Source organism: Chiloscyllium plagiosum, chromosome 1 (assembly GCF_004010195.1).
Source record: "Chiloscyllium plagiosum isolate BGI_BamShark_2017 chromosome 1, ASM401019v2, whole genome shotgun sequence".
NCBI lineage: Eukaryota > Metazoa > Chordata > Chondrichthyes > Orectolobiformes > Hemiscylliidae > Chiloscyllium > Chiloscyllium plagiosum.
The window spans coordinates 154132114-154150242 of NC_057710.1; the positions used below are offsets into that span (position 1 = coordinate 154132114).

An 18129-nucleotide genomic window follows, 5' to 3' on the forward strand; every position below is an offset into this window, starting at 1 on the left:
CTATAGGAAGGATGTGGAAGCTTTGGAGAGGGTGCAGAGAAGATTTACCAGGATGTTGCCTGGAATGGAGAGGAAGTCGTACGAGGATAGGTTGAGAGTTCTCGGCCTTTTCTCGTTGGAACGGCGAAGGATGAGGGGTGACTTGATAGAGGTTTATAAGATGATCAGAGGAATAGATAGAGTAGACAGTCAGAAACTTTTTCCCCGGGTACAACAGAGTGTTACAAGGGGACATAAATTTAAGGTGAAGGGCGGAAGGTATAGGGGAGATGTCAGGAGTGGGTTCTTTACCCAGAGAGAGTGGTGGGGGCATGGAATACGCTGCCTGTGGGAGTGGTAGAGTCAGAATCTTTGGTGACCTTTAAGCGGCAATTGGATAGGTACATGGATGGGTGCTTAAGCTAGGACAAATGTTCGGCACAACATCGTGGGCCGAAGGGCCTGTTCTGTGCTGTATTGTTCTATGTTCTATGTTCTATCTGTCCAGGACAGTATCAGTAAAAGTGACACAACACAGTCCTTGTGGGGATAAAGTTCCACCTTCACATTGAGAATAACCTCTATCATGTCATGTGGCACTATCATTGTGCTAAATAGGACATACTTCAAACAGGCCTTCCAACTGAAAACTGGGCATCCATAAACAGCAGCAGACCTGTATTCATACTGCAATCTCATGGCTTGGTATATCCCCTACTCAACAATTACCATTCAGCCAAGTGAACAACCCTGATTCAAAAGAGGATGGAGAAGTGCATGCCAAAAGCAGCATCAGTCATACTTGAAAACAAGGTTCAATCTGGTGAAGCTACCAAACAGGACTATTTAAATGCCAAAAGCACAAGCAGCAAGTAACTGACAGAGCTAAGCAATCCCACAACCAATGGATCAGATCTAAGCTCTGCAGTACTGTCACGTCCAGTCATGAATGGTAGTGGACAATTAAAACTCTCACTGGAGGAGGCGACTCCACAAATATGGTAAAAACAATGACTGCAGATGCTGGAAACCAGATTCTGGATCAGTGGTGCTGGAAGAGCACAGCAATTCAGGCAGCATCCGAGGACAGGCAAAATCGACGTTTCGGGCAAGAGCCCTTCATCAGGAATAAAGGCAGAGAGCCTGAAGCGTGGAGAGATAAGCTAGAGGAGGGTTGGGGTGGGGAGAGACAGGGAGTCTCTCTCCCACTGCAACTCCCAGGTCATTTCCTCTGCCCTGAAGCTCTTCTCCTCCCCCACTGACCTATTGTACTCTATGTCTATGCCACTCTCTCCCCACCCTCCTCTAGCTTATCTCTCCACGCTTCAGGCTCTCTGCCTTTATTCCTGATGAAGGGCTTTTGCCAGAAACGTCGATTTTGCCTGTCCTCGGATGCTGCCTGAATTGCTGTGCTCTTCCAGCACCACTGATCCAGACTTCACAAATATCCCCATCCTCAATGATGGAAGAGCCTAACAAATCTGCAAAAGATACGGTAAAGCTTTTGCAGTCATCTCCAGCCAGAAGTATTGAGTGAATGACTCATCTTAACTTCCTTCAGTGATATCCAGCATTTCAGATGCTGTAGCAGTTTTTAGTCAATTTGATTCACTCCACATGATATCAAGAAATGATAGGGGATATTGGATACTCAAAGACTATGGGCCCTGATAACATTCTGGCAATAATACTAAAGGCTTGTGCTCAGAACTTGCTGCTCCTCTAGTGAAGCTCTTCCAGAACAGTTATAACACTGGCATCTACCTGACAATGTACGTTCTGTACATAAAAAGCATGGCAAATCCAAACCAGCCAATTACTACTCCATCAGTCTCCTCTCAATTATCAATAAAGTGATGGAAGGTGTCATCAGCCGTGCTATAGAGCAGTACTTGCTCAGTAATAAACAGTTAAGTGATGCTCTGTTTGGGTTCCACGGGGCCACTCAACTTCTGACCTTATTACAGCCTTAGTTCAAACATGGACAAAAGAGATGAATTCCGGAGGTGAGGTGAAAGTCACAGCCCTTGACTTCAAGGCCACATTCAACCAAGTGTAGCATCAAGGAGACCTAGCAAAACTGGAATCAATGGGTATTAGGGTACAAACTCTGTGCTGGTTTAGCTGGTGGCTTTACAGACAGGGGATATAATCTCATAATAAGGGATAGGCCATTTAAGACTAAATCAAGGGAGAATTTCTTTCTGATGAATCTTTGGAATTCCCTACCTCGATACCATGGAACATTAACAAGGCAGAAACTGATAAGATTTCTGGAGATGAATGACATCAAGAGATATGGAGGTATATCAGCACAGTGGTACAGAGGTAGACTAATCTAATCTAATCTAATCTAATCAGAGTCCTTACAGTATGGAAACAGGCCCTTCGGCCCAACAAGTCCATACTGACCCACCGAAGAGTAACCCACCCAGATCCATTTCCCATATTCACCCCTGACTATGGGCAACTGAGCATGATCAATTCACCTAACCTGCACATCTTTTGGACTGAGGGAGGAAACCAGAGCACCCGGATGAAACCCACGCAGACACGGGGAGAATGTGCAAACTCCACACAGTCAGTCACCAGAGGCTGGAATCGAACCTGGGATCCTGGTGCTGTGAGGCAGCAGTGCTAACCACTGTACCACAGTGCTGCCCTATATTTTAGAAACAGGCCTATCCGCCCAACAAGTCCACACCGACCCTCCGAAGAGCACCCCATCCAGACCCATTCCCCTACATTTACCCCTTCACCTAACACTACGGGCAATTTAGCATGGCCAATTCACCTAACCTGCACATTTTTGGAATGAGGGAGGAAACCGGAGCACCTGGAGGAAACCCATGCAGACACGGGGAGAATGTGCTAACTCCACACAGTCAGTCACCCGAGATGGGAATTGAACCTGGGTTGCTGGTGCTGTGAGGCAGCATGCTAACCACTGTGCCACCGTGCCGCCCCGTGCTAATCTAAGTGAATGGCAATGCAAGTTTGACACCCATTCTTATGGTTTCCTCAAATAAATTAATAAAACAACTTAGATTACCAGGTTCAATATCTAGCCCATGCTAGGTATTGAACACTCTGCCTTTATCTCTCATATGAATTCAGTTTCTTATTAACTCAAACAGACTTGTGACTAGAAATGGACACAGAACAATAAATTCAGAATGATTATTTCAAATATTCAGAAGAAAAGCAATAGAAAAGTTTGGCTACGTCATTCTTAGAGGACTTTACATTCTGTTCGAATGGCCTGTGGGGTAGCTCTCCCAAGTTGGATACCAGCCCCAAATGATAAATACTTTCAGAAAAACTGGAGTTGAGATTACTCAGGTGATGCTGGGCTGTTGCCAATAGGTCTGATTGATCTGCGATATCTATGATAATTAAAAGGAATGGAGAAGGGAATAAAAGTTTTACTTTTAATTAAGTCAAAGGTGTAGAAACAAACATAAATTTAGCAAGATAATTGTTTAATGCAAAGACTGGTCCATGCATGGAATATGCTTTCAAAGAAACCTGGACTATTTTAACATGCAAACCATGTGCTAAAATAGGAACCTTCTGATCTTTTTTAATGGATAAACCAAAATTAAATAATGACTTGCCTCATCCTTAACTATTTTGTGATCTTGACCTTTTTAATACGTGCTGAACGTTCTAGTCATAAGAAAGCTAATAAAATTTAACTTAAAATTGCAGCAGAACTAAAGATATCACTTTATCACAGAAATGGATTCCTGTCATAGCTTAGCAATTTGATGCAAAGACTAGCTGAGTCTTATACATTAGAAGAGTCCAAACGTGCTTCATGATCTGTGCTGAGTTAGCCGATTTCAGTTACAACAGTGAAAGGACATCACAAATGACATTAGGATATAATAATTAAAACAGAGAAGGCTCGTGCTTCGCTGCAAGTGTTTTCCGTTAAATAGCCTAGCAGCATGCACTGCCACAGCTCATTTAAATTACAAAATTCTGAGTGCACTATCGCAATGTGTGAGAGTATCTATCAAAAGGTTACCATAGTCCAAAAAAGGAGAATAAAAAACATGCATTACTCCCTTCCCCCTCTTCAGATAGGAGTAAAATTTTAAAAAACTTGAGTTGCAAAATGATCATTAACAAGTCATTGCCCTATGCTTTTTATAGACAGTTAAGATTTTGTATCATATTCACCAATTCCATCTTTAATAATATATAATGCATAACAGCTTGGATTTATATAGTGCCTTTTATGTAGAAAGTAACACTCTTAAGGAATTCCAGAGACAGAATTAAATATGCCAAGACAAAGGAAAAGAAATTAGAATTGGCAAACAAAAGCTTAAAGAGGTCATGTTTTCTTATTCGATTTTACCTCTGTCTTTAGGAGCGGGGTTGTAGTTTTGTTTATTTTTGTAAACTTGTAAAAATGTTAAATTTCTAATAAAAATATCTATAAAAAAAAAAGAGGTCATGTTTTCAAGAACAGTCTTAATGGAAGAAAGTGAGTTGATAGGCACAAGATTTAGGGAGTGAATTTCTAGAGTGTGGAGACAAGCAGCTAACAGGCATGATTACCAACAGTGTAACAATGAGAGGGGAGACATAAGAATCAGATATTGAGATTCAGATGAAAAAAGTTCATAGCAAGGGTTTAAACAATTTCTTTGGTTCACTCAATGTTCAGTTGATAAATAATTTTAATCAATGGCACTATATTGAACAGACAGTTTGGCTACACTCTGATGGTACTGAATTGAGGGAAGTGTTGGCCATGTGCAGTTGAATGTATTCATATTGAAGCTGATTCATCAAGAATCTAAGAAATTGTAACAGTCTGTACAGCCACATTGGTCTCTGTCATTTAATAAGATCATTTCTGATCCTTTATCTCATAGCTCTGCCTGACTTCCATAATTCAATTCCCTTAGAATCTGAAAATCTATTAATATTAATCATAATCAGAATGACTATAATTGTGCCCAATAGTCTAAATTCTCTGTCAGTGGATGGACCCTCCCTACAACTACACTGTCAAACGCTCGGAACTTTGTGCAATTCAATAGATCATGTTTTCAGATGATATCATCTTAATGAACAATAGGAATTAGCCAAAGACAGATTTGTGGAAAATTTCAAAGTTGATTATGCACAGGCAGGAAGATGAGCTATAAAGAAAGATGCACTACTGGATTCAGGCAATTCGCAGTTGACATATCTAAATACAGTCATATGAAGTCAACATTTAAAGAATGACTGCCATTAGGGTGGCATGACAGATCATAGAAAATGCGGTGGAAAAATTGAGGAAGACAAAGAAGGATAACACTCAAGGATTTTAGCGACAGTAGGTTGAGCAGTTTGTGATGTTGGATTAGAGTGAAGCTATTTACATGAGTTGAAAGAAAGTGAGACACACATACAGGACAGATTAACTATTGGATTCCAACAAATATGAGAACTGTAGAGAGGAAGAAAAAGGGTTAGATTTGAAGTGGGTGCATTCTTCCAGGAACCAGTATTTCATATCTTAGTTCACTTCCTTTTTAAAAGGATGTGTCAATGGAAGGATTAGCAGCTTGTTGAAAGTCTGATAGACCGCGACACAAGTAATTCCTTTCATAGCTGTAACCATCTTAACATTAGATTATTCAGTACTTAGTCCTGTACAAAAAAAGTTTATGAGCTCCCAGAATCCATTCAATAAGGGGACACTACCCACACCTAATAGATAATCTCTAATTTGCTAGTCATTCACTGGGATGGACTCAAGAATTCAAACCTTCTACCCTCTAACTGAAAGATCAATATGGTACCACTAAACCAAAGACTTGCTCCTGTTTAATTAATATCAAATGCCATTGTCCAACGAAGGCCAACATAACATTATTCAACTCTATCCTCACTTCATATCCAGAGAGGCACACTTTGCAAAAGAGATTGGCAGAGATCATAACTGGGTTTATTGTCTGATCATTCCCAAGATTGAGGTTTCTAAAGTCATTTGAAATATCACCGCATTGCTCGTGAGACAGTCAATTCAACACAGGTACATTATCAAAGCAGAGTACTTTCTGATCAGAACAACTTAGTAGAATAATGCAAATGTTAGTCCACAAAGTCAAGAAGAGTCTGAATTTTAATATTTTAGATTCTCCTTTTTCACAAAGTGGGCAAAAAGTCCAATATAAATTCTCACCCGGTTTTATAATCAAACGCTCTGGTCTCATTTAATATTTTTCCTCCATTCTCCAAGATGTCAATCTGTCTTTGAATTTCATAATCTGTTATAAATAAAACAAATATTACATTCCAGATGATCACAGCAATGATTTTTGTAACAATTTTTTTTTAAGTTCCATCAAATAAATAATTTCAAAACAATGTTTTCCATTTAGAACAAGTTATGTCCATAAAATCAAAGAAAAATAACTTTTTTTTGATGGAGTTTAGAGAAATGATCTTCAATTGGAAACTCTATCAAGAGGAAAAAAAAGCCTCACAATCCTATGCAGTTTAAACATTTAAAGTAGGACAGATGGAGGACATTCACAAACCAATTGCTCTTGCCAAAAATCGGGGACTGTTAATATTCTTCACTTCTGCCCTCACACCATATGGCCTGTCACGTTGATGCACAGAAACGTTGGCATCGACTCTTAACTGTCCCTCTGCATAAATTAAAACATGACATGACTATAATCTTCCTTTAGTGAAACAGAATGCAGATAATCAGTTTATTGTTGTAAGACTATAAAATAAACATACATTAAAATTAAATTCAAACAATCATTGTAAAATTCTCCAGAACTATGTTTCTAAGCAGGGTCTAGCACCAAGGATGCTTTCTGATTTTCATCTGAGTCTTGTACTGCACATGGTGAATAATAAATTAGAATCATTATTTTAATTGTGGGCAGCACGGTGGCACAGTGGTTAGCACAGCTGCCTCACAGCGCCAGAGACCCAGGTTCAATTCCCGCCTCAAGCGACTAACTGTGTGAAGTTTGCACATTCTCCCCGTGTCTGCGTGGGTTTCCTCCGGGTGCTCCGGTTTCCTCCTACTGTCCAAAAATGTGCAGGTTAGGTGAATTGGCCATGCTAAATTGCCCATAGTGTTAGCAGAAGGGGTAAAATGTAGGGGAATGGGTCTGGGTGGGTTGCGCTTCGGCGGGTCGGTGTGGTCTTGTTGGGCCGAAGGGCCTGTTTCCACACTAAGTAATCTAATCTTAATTAAGTGAGAGAAATTGTATACTTTCTATTTATTTAATTAGTAAAAAAGTTCAAAGCCATTAGGAATTTTTAGATTAATAAATTAAAAATATGTTTGAGACATCCCCTTTGAAATAATTTTCAACTTATTGGACAAAATGTAACTATCGACAACGTCAGGTCAAAAGAAATTTTAATGTGCAGTGAAAATTAACAACCAAGATGGAATTTTGCTTAACAATTACAAAGGCAGTGCTATTTCCACTACATAAAGTGGACAAAATAGATATAAGTTCTTTAATACGAAATATAGCTATTCTTACTATGTGGTTTAAGTTTTGATATACAAACACAGGAAGGATTGTGAAAATAATGCATGATGTAAAATACTTCTCCACCTAAAACCAAAGCGCTGTTAATTTCTGATTCAACTTGCAATGTACTGCAGCTTTCCTTAACTTCTCCTCACAATTCTCATCTTTATGAGTTCCCTAATCCTATGGAAGAATAGACTGGAAATTAAAATTCCTGCTTTTCAAAAAACTCTTCCAATCAAAAATGTTCTAATTCATTTACAACTCAACAATGCATCTCCTCGAAACAGAAGTTGTTACAATTTCTGCAGGCATATGCTATTACCAAGTGCATTGATTTTAAAATCCTTGCCCTCATTTACAAATCCCTCCATGGTATTCCTCTCCAGAGCATTTGCAATTTTCTACAAACCAATACTAAACACACAACTTTTACTCTGACACTGATATGTGTAACCCTTTCTTGTTGAGAGTACAGTCTTCCAATATTCTTCTGCAATTGCAAATACTATGCATAATTTCAAATACTTCCTCAGCCTATTTCTTTGTGTTCATATTACATCGTCATTAATGACAAGTTTATAGTCCATGTAAAGCTGGAAATGAACTACATACTTGAATTGTTACAACTCATCAAGTTTAGGGACACGAGTTGCTGTTAGGAAGGAGATCTAGGATTTTGTGTCAGTGGCAGTGAAGTAATGACAGTATAGTTCCAAATCAGGATGGTTTGGGAATTGAACGAAAACTTACAGGTAATGGTGTCTCCATGAATCTGCTGTCTTTGTTCTTTTAGACAACTAAAGATGTGGGTTTGGGAGGTTTGCTGAAAGAGCTTTGGCAAATTGCTGCACTGCATCATAGACAACGTAGGCTGCTGCCACTTTGTGCCAGAGAACATTTAAGTGGGGAATGGAGTGTGATCAAGCTTGCTTTGTCCTCTCTGGATGTCTAAGACATGAGATGTGTCGAAAGGCATGGTACTTAGAATTGGAAATAATAGGCCAAGTTTCACTGAAACTGTCACAATCAGAGAAGGAAGAGTGTGCCGGCAACAAGATGGGAATCGGACTCTGACTAAGGCAGGCTTTGTGGTGATCATTAACTCAGCTACTACATTAGCATCCCACTTCCAGCTTTAATGGTCAAAGTATGTACATAAGGATGTCAAACACTGGTCAGTGGAAAGACTTCTGTTTAAAGGGACATGGGTCAGAATGGCTGTATATATACTTTGTAAAGAAGGCTAATCTATCTTTGAAGTGGATGTAAAATTTCAAAAAGTGACTCCCCGAAGTCACATAACTACTTGTCAATTCACTACATCAAGAAACCGGACACACTGATGCACTATTTTAACATCAATCGCAAATGGAGACACTTATGATTTGATTGTGCCTCAGAAACCACAATGGGTCCTTGTAAAAATATGAAAATTCAAATGTTCTGAGAAAACAGGAAGCTGGAATGATGCCAAAATAGCTCCACAGAGACCATCACCAAGTCACTCTTTACTTACTCATGAACAGTCATTCACTGATTCTGCCTCATACAGAGTCAGGCACCAGAGTGTCAGTATCTCTGACATTCAACCTTTTTTATGTCAGCCAGGGCTCCCCAATTGAGGCTGTTAATCTAGTCTATTCAGCAAACTCATATTCTATGAGGTCCAGCTAGCTGACCTCCTTAAATCAATGCAGACACAAGGAATTCTAACATGATTTATTTTGTTTCATGAAACAATGATTCAAAGTTAGGAAAGTAGCTCTGGCAGCTGTGATTTCCATTTTGTTAGACTACAAGAGGCTCACAGACATCATAAGACACACCATGAGAATCAGACACAGACAGAGAGACAGACACAGACAGAGAGACAGACACAGACAGAGAGAGACAGTATTCTCAGTGGGGAAAGAGAAGGGAGACCAGCTAAATGATTGTTGTGCCAACACAGGTCACCAAGTGTCACAGTCTGCAGTACTGTAAAAGTGAAAGAAAGGAATTTCATAGAAACTGCTTTTTGTTAAGTCCACTTGTGGAAGAAGCCTCAAGCTATTCGACTCCAGAACCAACGTAGGTGTTGATTTGTGACTTCAAGTTTTCAAACTCTTTACCTCAGAAAGAGAAATCTTCAAGAAAGCCAGGCCTGCAACGATGACAAACTGTTCGCACTATCTTGTTATCTTTTATCTGTACCCACTTTCAAACTTTGCATTTAAGCACTAGCTAATAACTGCATCACATTTTACTCAGTAACTTCAAAACTGACATATTGCTAGTTATTTCTAATTTGGAATACTCAAAAAAAACTAAAAATAGCCTAAACAAGGTATAATTCACTGTTCATGGACCTCTCTGGGGACAAACTTGTGTGGCTCTTACAGCCAGCAGGCTGCTATGGAGGAATACTGTTCCCTGTGAACTTGCCAAGAGGTCACCTCGCATCGTTGGAGATGCCAGACAAAGTGAATGGCAGATGGGGCAGAGGTGGCTCAGTGGTTAGCACTGCTGCCTCACAGCACCAGAGATCCAGGTTTGATTCCAACTTCGGGCAACTGTGTGTGGAGTTTGCATATTCTCCCAGTGTCTGCATGGGTTTCCTCCCAAAATCCAAAAATGTGTAGATTAGATAAAGTGACCATGCTAAATACCCCATAGTGTTCAGGGATGTATAGGTTAGGTGCATAAGTCAGGGGTAAATACAGGATAATAAGGTAGGGGAATGGGTCTAGGTGGGTTACTCTTTGGAGGGTCAGTGTGGAGTTGTTGGACTGAAGGACCTACTTCCACACTGCAGGGATTCTATGTGTAGTCCTTTGCAGCTGAATTCAGTGTCATAAGATTACCCAACAAAGACAGTAAAATGACTGGTATAACCCTGAGGTACCAACATATACTGACATCTTCTGTGCAGCACTCATGAGCACACTTAATGGCTCAAGTCAGTTCTCTCAAAGTACTTCCTCACATTCCCATTTGAAGAACCAATCTCAACTTACTGCCATCTGAAATACATCCCTCAGTCACCCTCCACCAATGTTACCATTCCCTGTTCTCCACATAATCCACGTATCACATTCATAACTTTGCCTCCTCTCCTTGCAGGAGAAAAACGTACAGAACTCCAGAGAAACAAGGTACAAGGAGTAGACACCCTGAGTGACAGAAGCAATATTAGCAGCCATGAAGATCACAGATTAGAAGAGGGCAAAGAACACTGGCAATGCAGAAGTAGGGATCTAATAATTGGTAGCAAAATTATATATTGGACCAGTACAAAACATTTAGCAATCACTCGTCATTTTCCTGTTTAGCATTAATTGAAATGTAACATCTGCCCAAAGACAGTGAATCCTTTCCCATGGTGACACATATACACCCTCCACCTGTGCAGATTCACACGTCTCATGTTCCCAAGTGAAATAGCAAGATTATCACATATCAAGTGCACTTTGTAAACAAGAAGCAGATGTTGAAGACAGGGGTATCAATGGAGTTTTTCTCATGGAATATACAAGATACTCCAAGCTTTGCTCAGTTGTACTTAGATACTGAGCCACAGGTGTTATCCACAAAGAGGACAACTTTGCAGAAGCAACAGAAAAATGTGTTGACAAAATTTCACATTTCCAGAAGCACTTTGCACCCTTGGAAAAAGATAGCTGTTTGAAACAGACTCCACTATTATACCTCAAGTCTTTGCAGTGAATTATATCTCCATGGAAAGAGGAGGCATCTGCACAAAATATCAAGTTGAGTAGTCCACAGAGTGCATCCTTACTTACTCTTACCAAAGGCCTATACTTTTGGATATTTGTCAGCAACTCAAACAAGGAGTCATGGCAGCCACAGTTAAGAGTCATGTAAAGTATAAGTGGGTGGCTGTCTAGCCAAAAAGCTAAATGAAAAGCCCATAGAATCTTAGCTGGAACTCTGAAGTGAAATCTGAGGCAAACGTTTAGGTTAATCTCCAAGTGGTCAAAATGCAGCTCACCATGACAGTTGGCATGATAGGAGGGATGGGTGAGGCCAAAATAAAATGTAGTTGTGGTCACAATTCACATCGTTACAAACTGTAGTATTCACTTCTTGATGTTAACTTTGTTTAATTAATGTTCTTTGCAAAAGAGTATTCGTTCAAAATAGAGAAATCTTGTGGCATAGTTGTCAGTTAATTGCATTCTTTAAATGTTGATTGCCCCTCATCGGATTACTAGCACACTGGGTTTGATTTGGGTGATTTTCTTTACTCTTCTTTCATTGATAATTCTAGCATTTGAGGGCCAGCTCCATTTAGAAGGCAGCTAGGAGTCAACTACACTACAATGGATCTGAAGTCATATAAAGGCCAGACCAGATAAGGATAGTAGATTTCCTTTCCTAAAGGAAATTAGAACCAATGGGCTTTTATAGCCATCAATAGTAGCTTCATGGCATCATTACTTGGATGAACTTTATACTTTATTTATTAATTTAAATTCCACCACCTGCGATTTGAACCAGAGGTCCCGGACCTCTACATTATTGGTCCAGTGGTATTAATGCAACATCACCGATGCTCTCCCCATTTAAAAAAAAAACTATCTTAATGTATTTGAAAATGTAAATAAAATTACAAGTTGTTTAAACGAACAAGTTATTGCCTCCCAACTTCAAACTGATATTATATTTAAAGATAGTGGTAAAACCTCGGAATTGTACAAAGCATGAGGAGAGGTTATAAATCTGGGCATTCTGCTCTGCTTGTATCATGTGAATGAATAACAACTGGAAAATGTTTGTTCATTCACTTGAACTTTTTATTAATTTTATACACTGGAAACTGTATTTTTTCTTTTATTTTGAACCCCAAAAGTAGGATAACTTCACCGACCCAACCTATTCTCATATCACTTACAGTAATAAGAATTGTACAGTGTGGAAACAGATCCTCCGCTCCAACTCATCCATTCTGACCAGTTATCCTAAATTAATCTCGTCCCATTTCCTGTCATTTGGTCCATATCCCTTCAAATCCTTCCTATTTATAGGCTCATCCAGATAGTGTTGTAATTGTATAAGGTTCCACTACTTCATCATCTGGCAGCTAACTCTCCACTTTTCTGTGTGAAAACATTACCCTTTAGGTCCCTTTTAAATCTTTCCCCTCTCAACTTAAACCTCTAGCTCTGGAGTCACTTGGCTAAAAAGACCTCGGCTATTCACCATATCCATGCCTGTCATGACTTTATAAACTTCTAAGATCACCCTTCAGCCTCCAACTCTCCAGGAAAAATAGCTCCAATCAAATCAACATCTCCCTATAACGCAAGCCCTCCAACTCTGCTAACATCCTTTTCTGTACCCTTTTAAGTTTAACAACATTTTTCCTATAGCAGGGAGATCAGAATTGAATGCAGTATTCAAAAGTGGCCTAACCAATGTCCTGTACAGCCACAACATGACATCCCAACTCCTATAAATTCACTTTGACTCCAAACATTTCTCAGTATTCACTATAATTAATAACTACAAATCCTTCATTCACAGAGATAGGAAATTCAAAAGTTTCACAGCTTTTGAAAACAGAAGTTTTTCATCTCAGTTCAGGTACTAAATGGTTAACAGTTTATCCTGATACTTTGGATCTTAATTGCGGATTAATCATCTCAGATTCATTCATGTTTCACTGAAATAATCTCTCATTCTTCTAAACATAAGAAAGAAAATATTCTACTCAATCTCTCCTCAAAACAAATTCTCTTCTCTCAAGAATCAATCACCTGAAATTTTGTTGCACCCTTTATAATAAAAGTGAATGCAAGAAAGGGTGGCATATTATCTGTGGTTAGCACTGATGCCTCACAATGCCAGGAACTGGGTTCAATTCTAGCCTTGGGCAACTGTCTGTATCCTCCCTGTGTCTGCATGGGTTTCCTTCCTGTGGTCCAGTTTCTTCCCACAGTCCAAAGCGGAGTTGAAGGTAGATTGGATAGTGAAGAAGGCGTTTGATATGCTTTCGTTTATTTGTCAAAGCATCGAGTATAGGAGTTGGGAAGTCATATTGTGGTTGTAGAGGACATTGGGTGATCCACTTTTGGAATACTGTTTGCAATTCTGGTCTCCCTCCTATCAAACGATGTTGTGAAACTTGAAAGGATTCAAAAAAGATTTACAAGGATGTTACCAGAGTTGGAGGGTTTGAGCTACAGGGAGAGGGTGAATAGGCTGTTCCCCCTACATAAGGGTGACCTTATAGAGGTTTATAAAATCATGAGGGACATGGATAGGTAAACAGACAAGGTCTCTTCACTGGGTGTGGGGAGTCCAGAACTAGAAAGATTTACAAGGATGTTACCAGAGTTGGAGGGTTTGAGCTACAGGGAGAGGGTGAATAGGCTGTTCCCCCTACATAAGGGTGACCTTTATAGAGGTTTATAAAATCATGAGGGACATGGATAGGTAAACAGACTTCACTGGGTGTGGGGAGTCCAGAACTAGAGGGCATAGGTTTAGCGTGAGAGGGGAGAAAAGTTAATTGGCATCTGGAAGGGTTTAGAAGAATATGGGCCAAGTGCTAGCAAATGGGACTAGATTAATTTAAGATATTTGGTTGGCATGGACAAGTTGGACCGAAGGATCTGTTACTCTATGTGCAAGTTAAGTGGATTCGCTATGCTGAAATTGTCCAAGGTGTATTCAGGAATGTGTCGGCTAGGTGGATCAAACATGGTAAATGTGGGATTTGTGGGATACGATAGGGGGCTGGGGCTGGGGCTGGGGCTAGGCCTTGGCAGGATGCTCTTCGAAGGGTCAGTGCAGACACAATGGACTGAATTCCACATTGTCGGGATTCTAAGTTCTTTAGGTATAGAATCAAAAACTGGATGCAATTGCTTCTTACAGTTTCAGGCCAAAGTTACACAGTACATATGGCTCAGTCAAGATCAATTCTGATTGTGATGTCTTTCACTGCTGAATAGGTTACTAACATTCACTGTTTGGCAACTAAAGATGACCACTTAGATAATGGATTTTAGCAGTGTAGCCAACTCTATAACTAGATCTACACAGTGGTCTGCATTCTTGGCAGGGAGTGATCAAGTTCATGTTTATAAAATGTAAGCTTCCTTAGATATTCTACTTCTACTGATACAAAGTAACAATATACACAGTTTCTCATATTTAATTTATTTATTCCCTATCTTTGTTAAAGCTGACAAGTCAGCATGCTTTACAAATGTCTGCACATTTCTCAATAACTAATACTAACTAATTTTCTTCTCGCCAAAATTGCTGTTATGTAACAATGACGTTAACACTTAATGTCACTTTTAATATCCTGATGCAAGCTATTTCAGAATTATAAAACATCATCTTTACCTGCCATATTTCCATGACATGTACCAAGTGTTTGTAGGATAAGTTGGAGTTCCCGAACTGCTGCTGCTGCTTCATCACCACAACACATATCTGGCTCCATAACAATCTCCATCAAACCAATCCCTGAAATCAAATAATATCTAGTAAACAAAATTGCACTTTTCTTTTTGTCAAAATGTTTGTGCAGAGAGGAGAGAGTTGGATTGGGAAAAATGAAATAACTTGCATTTATATAATGCCTCATTATATTATCAGATGATCCTAAAGCACTTTGCATTCAAAGAACACTGGACTTTGCTTGGCAAATCTCTTAATCAGGGCCTTCTTGGCCCCAAAGCAACCAAGCTGCTCGGTCAAGCAGGGCAGTATTCACAGTTTACATAACTCCATTTTACCTAAACATTAATAGACAACTTAACACACAATCTTATAAACTTCATATTTGCACACACAAAAAAAAAGTAAAATGCCAATTTTCATACTTACCAGCCCTATTTAAATCAATCAATGTTTGAGTTCTTGCATCATCATGAAGACTTCTGCCACTATCCTGCTCCAGTTGGATTTGTTGGATTCTCACCAATTTAGGAATCATATGGTTTCTGTTTCTCCCAACATAAAGACTATATGCAAGATTTCCATTAATGGCAATTGGACATCTCTGCTGCGTAATCTGATAGCCAACCTACCAGGTATAACAAAAAACACTTCTCAAAATCTTTGCACAAGATTCTTTACATGAACCAAAAGTCAGACATTTAACTGCCATAAATCTTTAGTATTTTCTTTGGGATGTGTTGATAATTAGAACAGAATAATTCAACAGGTTTTTTTTAAAGAAAACCTGCATTTAACTTAGCTCCTCTCAATAAATTTACATTATTAAACTGCTGGACGTAGAGTGGTAAAATAAATTACATGATACATTTACTTTGCAAGTGTGTCGTGGTAGTAATACAATAGAAACTAAAAACAAATTATAGTAAAGCAACTAAAGCGGCACTTATAGGATTCAAATAAAAAGACAGCTAAAGGCATAGAGATGGAATTAAATAGGGAGTGAAGGATGGGTGGAGCACAATAGAATCAGTTGAACCCAAACATTCAGGTACAAACTTGCACCCAATTTATTTTTCAACTGCAGTTCAACAACTCTTTGGATTGCAATGAGTCTCTCCCCGGCTACTCCTGTATGCCTCCTGCTAACTGGACAAAAGCTAGAATGGTTGGCAGTGTGGGAATTGTTTTTTGTTCATATGATATGGGCGTTGCTGGCTAGGCTAATGTTTATTGTACATATCCTTGCTTCTCAGAGGGTGGCCAAGAGTCAACTATTGCTGTGAATCTGAAGTCACATGTCAGTTAGACAGCGGAAGGATGGATGGCAGATTCCCCTTTTTGAAGGGGATTTGTGAATCAGAGATTGTTATATCAATAGTGGTTACATAAATCATCATTAAGTGAGCGTTTTATTGAATTCAAACTTCAGCAATCCAAATATGTGCACATTAGGTGAATTGGCCATGCTAAATTGACCAGTGTTCAGAGATGTGTAGGTTGGGAAAATAAGACGGGGCTAAATGCATAATAGTAGAGTAGGGGAGTGGAATTTGAATATTATTATAGGGTTCTAGATACCCAGTGATATTAGCACTACGTCTACCACTTCCCATTTATACAAGTTTATGAAATCTGGGAGAGACTGGGTGTAGTTTGTAAAAGCATATGAATATATTGGGATATTTGGAGATAGTACTTGCATCCCAATATTGCATGCTTCCAACAATCAGAAGGGAACACAGTGATGCATCTTCATATTATAAAGAGGAATAAAATACTCAAGTTCCTCTCTGACCCCTTCAGACAAACAAGCAAAATCAGTCCAGAAGATTGCACAGATTAAACAGGATTGTTGCAAGAGGTCTGATGCCTTGACCTTGCTGCAATAATTGATCTTGGTAAGAATGATATTGGCCTTCAAACTGGCGTCAATACCATTGTTTGCAAAAGGAAGAAAACTTGAGCCTGAAACAGTGTCCCAACTTCAATATAAATGGAAAGGCAAGTGACAAAATTGAAGATCAAGATACAGCAAAGTCATTTCATGAGCAACAAGAATTTGTTATTTAAGGTTCATATTTAATGTCAAAAATAAAGATATCATTTGCAACCAGGTGTTCGCTTAACTTTGGAACTCTCAGCCTCAGAAGGCAGTGGAGGCAATTTTAATTTTGGGCAGAGGTAGGTGGATTCTTGTTAGGCAAGGGACTCAAGGGTTATTAGGGTAGATGGAAATGTGGAAAACCTAAATCGCAAACAGATCAGCCAGCATCTTACTGAACGACATAGTGTGCTTGAGGGACATAGTGGTCTATTTCTCAAAAGTTCTTTACCCATAAGTCACGTATTAAAAATGTTTTAAAAATATTTAGAATCAAAAGGGCACTTGATACATCAAAAAAAATTAACTACTTAACAGAAGTCACTTGATACTATGCACAAGCTCACCGGCAAGTCAGCGTAGAAATAGTGCTTTCTGTCAAACATGGATTTCTTATTAATGGTACAGTTTAGGGCTAAACCAGTCATCACAGCTGCTTCGACACAGTGTTTGTTAAGAACCTTTTGAGGATGAAGAAATATAATTATATTGTAAACATACAGATTAACACTATGAAAGACATTCAATTCACAAACATGTTCTGACCAATTGAAGAAATCGCATAATTTCTGCTCAACTAACGTCTCCAATCTGTATTAAGTTCTAATTCTATTTTGTCAGCATGGTTGATAGCACAAATCTTCACAGCACAACACTGCAAGGTTATTTACAATGAAATTAATGTGGGTGCCTATAAAGTTGTACTGAAATTATAAGTCAATGAAGGTTACATGCAACTGCTTGCACTGCTAAATGTGGAATGAATTTAGACAAAATCAACATGATGTAAATTTCACTTCTGCTAAAATCATTAAAAAAGAAAACAGAATGGACAAGCTTAAAGAAAATTACTCAACTTCAATGGCTGCACTATGCAAAGTCTGGCATTTAAGTGTGGCAAGAAGCAATGAACTAATAAATATAAACTAATAACACTCAGTCAGAGCAGGTCAATTGTTCCTACAAAAATAAGCTAGAAGACTCAAAGCAGGGCAAATTGTTGGTAATGGACATTCAGAGTCATAGAGATGTACAGCATGGAAACAGACCCTTGGGTCCAATCTGTCCATGCCGACCAGATATCCCAACCCAATCTAGTCCCACCTG

The 18129-nt window shown here is 39.1% G+C and overlaps 1 protein-coding gene across 4 annotated transcripts in view; it reads right to left on the reverse strand.

Annotated features, from left to right (window-relative positions):
* gatb (glutamyl-tRNA(Gln) amidotransferase, subunit B) overlaps nucleotides 1-18129 on the reverse strand; it is a 71812-nt gene that overhangs the window by 46698 nt on the left and 6985 nt on the right. For 3 of the 4 annotated variants that reach the window (XM_043699738.1, XM_043699762.1, XM_043699747.1), the window contains 5 exons: nucleotides 17370-17483; nucleotides 15348-15546; nucleotides 14862-14984; nucleotides 6531-6644; nucleotides 6173-6257 (listed from right to left, as the gene is read on the reverse strand). In XM_043699738.1, coding sequence (XP_043555673.1) covers nucleotides 6173-6257; nucleotides 6531-6644; nucleotides 14862-14984; nucleotides 15348-15546; nucleotides 17370-17483 — 635 coding nt within the window. The remainder of the gene's footprint in view (nucleotides 1-6172; nucleotides 6258-6530; nucleotides 6645-14861; nucleotides 14985-15347; nucleotides 15547-17369; nucleotides 17484-18129) is intronic. The other variant, XM_043699751.1, reaches the window with a different exon arrangement.